A 10408-nucleotide genomic window follows, 5' to 3' on the forward strand; every position below is an offset into this window, starting at 1 on the left:
ATTTGCTGCCAAATCATTGATACAGCATCCAATACATGATGCCATTTGCTGTAATTTGTCAATGTAAGAGTTAGTGACATATTATCATATTCCAGCATTCCCTTATTTCAAATGGCTACGTGAATCAGACACGTTAATAAAACTATAATGCTTAATTATATAAGCATGTCTGCAATTTTTCTTCTGTTACCAATCTTAAATGAACAATATGTGTCTAAATGCACAAAGACCTCGCCATTTCATTAAACTGGTTTATTTAAGCCTTATACTGGTTATATATAATTAGGGGCGGTCGGGTAGCCTAGTGGTTAAAGCGTTCGCTCGTCACGCAGAAGACCCGGGTTCGATTCCAGACATGGGTACAATGTGTGAAGCCCCTTTTTCTGGTGTCCCCCGCCGTGATATTGCTGGAATATTTCTAAAAGCGACGTAAAAACATACTCACTCACTTATATAATTATAATTATCGATAAACGGAGATGTGGCTTTCGATTCGTGTGTACCGGTTCCTGTTATTTGATTCTGAATGTATTAGAGATCGTCATAGAGTTAGGTTAAAGACTGGAAAACCTAAAGGTGTACGTGGGGTAAATACGTCATAAAGGAATTCCCCTTCTGCACATTTCAGGAATTCTCGATTGAAATTTTCTAGCAGAGCAAACCAATTATTGCGTGAACATTGTACTACTTCCCTGTGATTTCAATACACAAGTCCACACACCGTTTGTGATATGAGTGGACGATGCCTACCTTTAAGTTTGACTGTACAGTCGCACCGATCGAAATCTACCCACCTCAAACGCAGTTTGTTTTTTCAATAATTACATTGCGGATATCGCTCCATGTTCAAAGGCTTACTAAAGTTGCAAGTACAGCAACTAGACACATGTCCACAGTGAATGACAGTGTGCTCCCACTGGTGTGACATCTGTAGACAACGTTCTCAGTTGTTGCTGAAACAGAAGAGTCAGGCATATTGAGTCTGCTTGAGACATTATTGTTATTCACGTATTCAACGAACATTGTCACGGTGTAAACATAAGTTGGACGTAGTATTTGCAGGTTTTCAGAAGGCTTTTGAATCCGTTAATCGTTTTAAGCTATGGCAGTGTCTTCGACTGACTGGCACACGAGAGAAAATGTTTACTATTCTAAATTCAATCTAATATAATGTGAGGTTATGTGTTCGTTGAATCCTTTGGGCATAAGACAAGGTTCTATTGAGAGACCGATCTGATTGTATTGTTTCATTGGGGAATTATATAGAGAATCTCACCCGAGTGTCTTTTGATATCAAATATATCAACTCGTATTATGATAAATAAAATCTCACTCAAGTGTCTTTTCAAATCAAATATATCAACACGAGTTGATAAAAGTGGAAAGATTCAGAGACTTGTCGACGATTTTTGCCACTTTTATCAACGAGTGTAGATATATTTGATATCAAAAGCCACGAGGGTGAGATTTTGTTTATCATCCAACATCATTCTTTCAACTTTCTCAATTTGTAGACAGTAATTAGCAGTGTCTTCAGTGTAAAAAGTACTGCAAAAGGCTTCAGTAGCAGAGCCATTAGTGATGTCATTTGATTGTGACGTCATGGTAACCAGTGACGTCACAATGGTCTGCAAAGCATTGTGATGTAATTTCATTGCAGCGATATCTACAGTGTAGATATCGCTTGATCTCATCCAAGCGATATCTCCTGTGGGAGCCAGTTTTGGATGATAAATTACGAATAGCTCAGTACTGTAAACATGGTATCTATATATTTGCAGATTTAATGAAAATATTGATTCTGCTTGCTACAGATGATTGTAGAGGTACAGTTATTGGTCTTAAAAAAATAATTGAATATGTTAAATACATACACGAGAGAATGCATATTATCGGTACATTTTCGAAAAATAATAAAAATTGTGTTCTGTTGAAAAGATTGTACAAAAGGGTGGAAAGAAAGATGTTTTTCGATGATCAGTAAGTCAATATAGAAGATAACTACTCATATTCAGAAATCTTGTTCACATACACAAAGGATGTGAAAAAAATGTGCCAAAGACATATCCTTGCATGCAAAGAAAGCTTTCATAAGTGTAATGTATGTTACTTATAAAGTGGGACATGTCACCCTATATTATTATCGTACCGGTTTGAAAAACGGGGGGATATAGCGATATCAGCATGTCCGTCTAAACTTCCAAACCGTTTAATATTTCTTGTTGCAACTTGCTATATAGATCAGTCTGGTGGTGGACTAGTTTCGTCTGGGATGTTTTTTTTTATGTTTTCATGACGACAAGTGCTCGTTTCCAGAGCAGAGCTGCAATACTGTTATTTTATTCTTGATGAAACTTGCTACACAGATATGTCTAGTGGTGAACTGGTTCCTTTTGATGATTTGGGATCTTGAAAAATACTGACCTTTCTTACTAATGACATAAAGGTATCCAAAGGCAATGAACCAAAAGTGGGGTACGTGTAGCCAAACTCCATTTCCGAATTGCACCAGACCTGGGGTTATGTCATCTGCCGGTGACTCATGTCTTTATAAGCTGTCTGGCACCCAGATACAACCAAATCTATTATATGGTTCTAAAGTATGGGCTATTTAACGTGTGTGTGTGAGTGTGTGTGTGTGTAAGAGAGAGAGAGAGAGAGAGAGAGAGAGAGAGAGAGAGAGAGAGAGAGAGAGAGAGAGAGAGAGAGAGAGAGAGAGAGACGACACCTACTGCCAGAGCCTGTATGTGTTTCCTCCTTCTTGGTGATCAGTGGCACCAGACTGTTCCAGAAAACACACTGCTGCTTTCTCATGCCCTGGTCTGTGGATTGTCCAGACTCATAGAAGACAAGGAAGCGTTCATCCATCGTGTTGTATCCAGGCCATTGGAAGCTGGGTGTTACCGGGAGGTTGGGGTTGCTGTCAAATAAAGTGGCTCCCGTTTAACATCATAACAATTGTCCACTTGCTGGGTTGAGTTTTAATTGAGCAGAAAAAAAATTCATTTCAACGACCGTATGTCACATTCAGCATCATGTTACGTCAGATACATACATTTCCCGTACACAGCATATAACAACATACAACATAAAACATTGTAGAACAGGCAATAATGCACAGCACTTAACACAGACTATAACACAACATACAAAACATTACAACGACACACCAAACTGAATTATTCACAGGCCGCCGCCATGTATCTTGAATACTGCTGTTTGTGGCGTTAAACAACAAACTGATTGGTCCAAACTGAAATATTCCCAGGCTGCCGCCATGTAGCTTGAATACTGCTGCGTTTGGCGTTAAACAACAAACTGATTGGTCCAAACTGAATTATTCACAGGCTGCCGCCATGTAGCTTGAATACTGCTGATTGTGGCTTCAAACAACAAACAGGTTATCACTAAATGGCACACAGTTTCGTTGTGTGTTTGTTTAGTTCCTGTTTACAGACGCACAGACTAAATCATTGCCATGTATACAACAACATTCGTCATTTTGTATCTATGCGACGAGGTACTTACCCTGTTTTAGCAAAGTTTGTCCAGTATGTCATGACATTCCGACTTGTTGACTTATCTCCCTCAGTTGCAGGAATGGCACCTCCGATAGGGTGCCCAAATACCATCTCGATCTCATACGAATGAGGCACTCCCATCCATAGCGGTAGTTGTAACGAGGAGAGCCGGTAGTTAAAGGAATACAAGTATGCGTTTTGTTTGACAGAATAAGAGGACGCAAGTTTGACAGCTGGACATACGAAATTACTGTCTCCAACCACGTTACAGGCAGTGTCCACGTAGTCTGGATGTAGTGAGGGGACATGGACTTCAGCATATTGAGCCATAATTGCTTTGACCATGGTTGATGATTGACCATTGAATGCCGCAATCGCTTTAACAGTTGTTAGGAACTGTGTTTTATTGACATTTATTTGACTTGCAAATACTGGAAATAACGTTGGCATAATTGCTGGGAGGAATAGACTGCCTTCATTTTCGTTGATTCCCAAGAGGATTTCCGTTTGTTTCATTTGCCCTTTCTCCACGAGAGATGATGGAGAGTCTGGTAAGAAATGACCATCTACGACAGGAATGAATGCGGCAGAACCAACACCAATAACGAGAGCCTGATTTTGTAAAATCGTTTCTGAAGGCAGGTCTTTGATACATTGGAAAATGTCAGCATCGGATTTTCCAGAACAGCTCGACAGCTCCGCAAGTCTTCTGGTGCTTCTGATAGCCTTCGATGGTTCCATCGATACCCATGTTGCATCTGGGGACCCACTTTCAAGAATGGCCCGCGTGAAGAAGTCGCGTGATATGGGCGATAACAAATGAAGCCCAATCGATGCTGCCCCCGCGCTTTCTCCAAACAAGGTGATCATGCTTGCATCTCCGCCAAATCTTTCAACATTGTTCTGTATCCACCGCAGGGCAAGAGCCTGGTCCATGAGACCTTGGTTACCAGGAAACGTGTCAGGTCCAAGATATAAGAAACCATGAGCACCCAGGCGATAGTTCATGGACATCACGATGACGTTGTTTTCAGCAGCAAGATACTGACCATTATACAAAGGCGTGTTAATAGATCCAGACAAAAACCCTCCGCCATATATCCATACCATGGTTGCGAGTTTCGTATTTGATGTGACATTAGCTGGCGCCCATACATTGATGAAGAGGCAATCCTCACTGAAGAGGGGTGGAGTTGCTCTCCAGGGCATGCTGCCTTCAAACTGAATTGTTTGATGGCACGATGGTTTCATTGAAAGTGCATCCTTGACCTCCGGTCGCCAAGGGTCAATTGGTTGTGGGTGCTTGAGCCTAAGATCACCTATGGGGGGTTTAGCATAAGGAATACCATAATACGTGTCGATGGACTTGCCAAGGACGGAAGCTCTCAGACCAACAACTTTGCCATGCGTGGTGTCCACTTCCTGTCCAGACGCTCTCTGTGCTGTTGTGATGAGGCAGGAGACCAGTGTGCACAGCAGTATCTGCGTCATGGTTTGTCTGTAAAATATGTAAAATATAATTATTATTAAGTCATGTGTAGGGTCGAGATGAGCGAGTGAGTGGTTGAGCTTCAATAACACTGAACCCAATTTAAATGGGTCTTAAAGATGCTATAACTGTGATAGTCGTGAACAGTATTTCAGTTAAATCACGTTGTCAGCTTGAAAGATAAACATCATGCAGTTCTGATGTGGCATGAGTTTACCCTAGACTTAATGTATGTATGACTGAGCGAGTAGCGCGTTGTGATATTAAAGAATTAGAATTATATTTTAAGGAATTTGATGGTGACCAAGGAAGGGTTTCGCTCAAGTATAAGTAATTTAAGTTGTTAATGCCTTGCTTTATGCTATGACCCTTGAAGATCCGGGGTAGAATAGGTCGAATCCCGGTACGTCCCGATTATGTTTCTAGGTTTGTCAGCACCATACCCGTGCTCGTGGGTTTCACCGAAGTGGTAAACGTCTGATGATAGTGTAGGATTTACACAGCTTATTAAATTAGATTTGATTGGTGGACAATGCATGTTTCTCTCATGCCATTCATGAAACGCTTATAGCATCTTTTAACTCCCATAACCCACATTGATCGAGCTATGAAAGTAAAGATCTCATTCAATTTTCCACACCTGTTTTAATTCGCGACGACAAAACTCGCGTTACCCTTTGTTTGCAAGAAAAACGATAAATCTTACCTTGATTGACAACACAAAAAATGCAGTTATACAACCGTAGAGACGTGTGCTCTGTGTGAAACACACCCGTCCCAGTAGGTTCCAACTTGTATTTGAAGAGAGGAGCTGTCGCTCTCACTGAAAACCTTTCAACGCGATGTGTGTACCGAAACGTGCGGGTCGCTCCCCATGATCAAACAATCTGTTTGACCTGTCCCACATTTGGTGCAGTAAGGATTATACGTATGTCCGAGTAGCATAAACATTTTCAAGAGTGAGTGAGTGAGTGAGTTGGGTTTAACGCTGCTCTCAACAGTATTTCAGTTATATCACGGCATGTCAGCTTAATGTGGGAGAAAAGCTCGATGTGATGCAGGTCTCAGACGTTTACCACTTCGGTGAAACCCACTAGCACGGGTATGGTGCTGAAAAACCTGGAAACATAATCGGGGCGAACCGGGATTCGAACCCACAATCATAGTTTTCTGGCGAATTGCGGCGTCTTAGACGACTTGACCATAATATATGGATGAACAACTTCTTACAATTAGAAGCGACGTTTCGGCGTAGGTTCTGAAGAGGTATCCTTTGATAGAATGTCCACCTCTATATTTGTGGTATTGGATGTGGTAAAGTGTTTTTGCCAGCTACATGTTTTTACTGAATGACGACACGCAAGCGCTGTCTATGTTCCACGAAATATATTCAAAATATGACGCTTCACTTCTCTGACTGTGCTACGTAAAGCTGTGAAACGACGGGCGACCTACTCCCGCCCCTACCGGGCCTCGTGTTTGTAAAGTCAAGGTAAATATGCACTGTGTACTCAATACCTCATCACTGTGTACTCAATACCTCATCACTCTGTACTCAATACCTCATCACTCTGTACTCAATACCAGACAAACCTAGAAACATAATCGGCGCGAACTGGGATTCGAAACCACAATCATAGTTTTCTGGCGTGCCCAAAGGACGCAACTCTGCACAGCGAATATCGTCGCCTTAGACGACTGGGCCACCCGAGCCCCCCTATCAGTTATTAATTGCTTTGTATGGTCATACACCGCGGTTAGGTCAACACTACTATAAGTAGACAGTTGGCACGACTGCACGAGTTCTAAGTGTTTGACATTCCGCCCAAGGCTGTTCCCAAGCGCTCGTACACGTCAATTGTCTTTTCGTATACCAAGGAGAAAGGTATTTGTGTGCTAAATCCTAAACGTAACCGTAGTCATTAATACCCAAAGAAGATACCAAAGGCAAAGTTGACGGCCCTTTACTAAAAGAACATCCATGGGGGGAGGGGAGGGGGTGGGGTCATCTGTGTAGAATAGGCCGGGTGGTAGAATTAGTCTTCAGCAACCCATGTTTGCCGTAAAAGGCGACTTTGCTTGTCGTAAGAGGAGACTTACGGGATCGGGTTGTCAGGCTCGCTAGAAGTGGGAGTAGGTCGGCCGATATTTCATAGGTTTACATAGTACATTCAGAGCAGTGAATACAGTTATCTTGAACATATCTACGTGAGTTTTCGCGGCACATTCACAAAGCACATGTTGTTTAGTGACAGAGTAGTTGGCATAAACTTTTATCACAACGAGATATTCAAAACGAATATAACTGCACCAACCGAGCAACCCGATCCCGTTAGTCGCCTCTCACAACAAGCATAGTCGTCTTTTACGGCAAGCATGGGTTGCTGAAGACCTATTCTACCCCGGATCTTCCCCGGTGTCAAACACCGTTGTGTCGGAACCGTTGTGTCTAAGTTGAAGGGACCTACGTAAATACTTCGAATTATTAGACACAACCGCAAATGATGAATAAAGACAGAATATACACCAACCATGCATTCAAGTCGAGACAACTGTAAGTTCGACACAATGGTGTTTGACTGTAATAATAATGATAAAAACATTTGTATTGCGCCAAATACCATTCACAAGTGGATTCTTATGGCGCAACAGAGCTACTAAAGCAGGCATGATACAAAGAACACAATTCATGATAGGTCGTAGTGTTTGACCCGTGAAGATTCCAGGGTAGAATAGGTCTTCAGCAACCCATGTTTGGGTTGCCGTAAAAGGTGACTGTGCTTGTCGTAAAAGGCGACTAACGGGATCGGGTGGTCAGGCTCGCTGACTTGGTTGATACATATCATCAATCCCAAGGCTCCTGGTATTGACAGTATTCCGATGGAATGTCTTAAATCACAAAATGTTATTTCGCTGATGCACAATATCTTTAATATATGTTTTAGCACAGGGATAATCCCAGCATTGTGGTTAAAGGGCATTATTAACCCCATACCAAAGTGTTCTACTTTAGATCCTGCGGATCCTTTATCGTATAGAGGTTTGACCCTCACCAATTCTATGTACAAATAATATTGTAATATTTTAAATAACCGTCTGCAATCTTGGGCTGAAAGCAAAGGAGCTCTAAATGATGCACAAAATGGGTTCCGGAAGCGAAGATCAACTACGGATCATATTCACTCTGTTTGTTCTTTTATTGAAACTAGAAAATGTATTAAAAAAGACACTTTTTCTGCTCTTATTGACTTTCATAAAGCGTATGATAGCATTAAAAGTGGTGTGCTGCGGGAGAAATTATGTAACACTGGTGTGAAAGGGAAAATGTTTCTAGCACTTCATTTTTTATATGATAATGTGAAATGCAGTGTACGTATAAATGGTATGCTTACACCCTGGTATAATGTTAATCGTGGTTTAAAACAAGGATGTTTACTTTAGCCAATTCTGTTTAACTTTTTTATTAATGATTTGCTTGACAAGCTAACTGCAACTGGTAATGGTATTTGTGTGGATGATATTACTATTGCAGCCTTAGCATATGCTTATGATCTTATTTTACTTGCAGAATCGGCAGATGATTTGAATCGTCTTTTACACGTTATGAATACATGGTGTGTTGATAACAGTATCCTTATTAATAATGACAAGTCCAAGATTGTACACTTTAGAAATGTAAGTGTTCCAAGAACAACAGCCTTTTTTTAATATTGGTAACTCTGTTTTAGACATTGTTGATTGTTATAATTATTTAGGCCTACTGCTCACGGAACAACTTGACTACAATGCTATGGCAAAAGCAGCAGCTAAATCGGCTAACAGAGCATTAGGTCTTCTTATAAGTTAATATAAGGCAATTGGAGGTATGCAATCCACTATTTATTCCAAAATGTATGATACGATGGTTTGGCCAGTCTTGAGTTATGGGGCATCTTTCTGGGGTCATCGTGACATTTCTTCTGTAAATGCTGTTCACCATCGTGCTTTGAGATTTTTCTTAGGGTTGGGTAATTACGCTCCAAATGTTGCTGTTAATGGAGATATGGGATGGATTCCTCCGATAGTTAGACAGTGGATGTGTATTGTTAGACAGTATTGTCGTTTTACTAAAATGTCCCTTAGATCAAATAAGTATGTTTTTATGTGGTCTGAACGTTATGCTGGTGGACGTGTGAAAAACTGGAATTTTCGTGTGAGGGCAAAGGTGACGGAATGGGGTCTGAATATTTCTGAGAATGTTAGCGTGAAAAGTGTAGTTGTACGTGTGCAAGATATATGCATGTGTCTGATTGGAATGAACGGTTATGCAAGCCTGGCGGAAGATCGGGTGGTAACAAATTACGTACGTATAGAATGTTTAAAGATGGGTATGGATGTGAAAGTTATGTAAGTATGTATATGCCTCGTTCTTACCACTCTGCCTTCTCCAAATTTAGATCAGGTACTGCTCCTCTGAAGTTGGAAACAGGCAGATATACGAATATGAATGTGAATAAAAGAGTGTGTTTTCAGTGTAAGGAAAGTATTGAAGATGAATGTCATGCATTGCTTGATTGCCCTCTGTACGATGCTTTGCGTGAAAGTTTATACGAAAAGGTGAGTTTTAGCTATCCCAACTTTCTAGAGTTACGCAATACTGATAAACTTATTGTACTTTTTAAATATTATGTATATTTTACAGCCAAAACCTGCTTTTTAATTCTCCAGCGAAGAAAAAATATTTGATATGGCTTGTTACGGGCAGTATATTTTCATACCCCTTTCACACCAATATATTTATGCTGTACATACTGTGATATATTTTAAGTCTCTCGTAACCCTTAACGGGTGGCTCACTTTTATGTCCTTTTATATGTATCTATGTAATTATTTTTGTGAGGTGAGACTCAAATAAACAATCTGTGTTTCTGTCTAGTCCAGGGGGACACGGGTGGCCCAGTCGTCTAAGGCGCCGCAATTCGCTGTGCAGAGTTGCGTCCCTTGGGCACGCCAGAAACCTATGATTGTGGGTTCGAATTCCGGTTCGCCCCGATTATGTTTCTAGGTTTGTCAGCACCATACCCGTGCTCGTGGGTTTCACCGAAGTGGTAAACGTCTGAGACCTGCATCACTTCGGGCTTTCCTCCCACATTAAGCTGACACGCCATGATATAACTGGAATACTGTTAAAAGCGGCGTTAACCCCAACTCACTCACTCACTCACTCACTGTCTAGTCCAGTCAGTGTTTACCCAAGCGTGAATGGGGCATGGGGTATAAGGTGCATGTTACCTTGACTGTACAAACAGCGAAGAGGCCACGCTAGAAGTGGGAGTAGGTCGACCGACATTTCATAGGTTTACATAGCACATTCAGAGCAGTGAATAAAATTATCTTGAACATATCTACGTGAGTTTTC

General features: G+C 41.1%; 1 protein-coding gene across 1 annotated transcript; it reads right to left on the reverse strand.

Moving 5' to 3' along the window:
- Nucleotides 1-846: 846 nt before the first annotated feature.
- On the reverse strand, nt 847-5018 carry LOC139460683 (acetylcholinesterase-like). The gene is made up of 3 exons (XM_071242163.1): nt 3529-5018; nt 2733-2920; nt 847-953 (listed from the first exon to the last, which is right to left on the reverse strand). Exons 1-3 carry the CDS (start codon nt 5010-5012, stop codon nt 847-849), a joined length of 1779 nt encoding a protein of 592 aa, XP_071098264.1. The 5' UTR covers nt 5013-5018.
- Between the last annotated feature and the right edge of the window lie 5390 nt (nt 5019-10408).

This window comes from Haliotis cracherodii, unplaced genomic scaffold (assembly GCF_022045235.1).
Source record: "Haliotis cracherodii isolate W230 unplaced genomic scaffold, xgHalCrac1.p SCAF_14, whole genome shotgun sequence".
In the NCBI taxonomy this organism is placed as follows: domain Eukaryota; kingdom Metazoa; phylum Mollusca; class Gastropoda; order Lepetellida; family Haliotidae; genus Haliotis; species Haliotis cracherodii.

Coding starts and splice junctions, on each gene's coding strand:
- LOC139460683 (XM_071242163.1), bottom strand. CDS start 5,012: ATGACGCAGATACTGCTGTGCACACTGGTCTCCTGCCTCATCACAACA. Junction 2,921..3,528: donor ACAAACTTTGCTAAAACAGG/GTAAGTACCTCG, acceptor TTTATTTGACAG/CAACCCCAACCTCCCGGTAA. Junction 954..2,732: donor AACACATACAGGCTCTGGCA/GTAGGTGTCGTC, acceptor CTTCTGTTTCAG/CAACAACTGAGAACGTTGTC.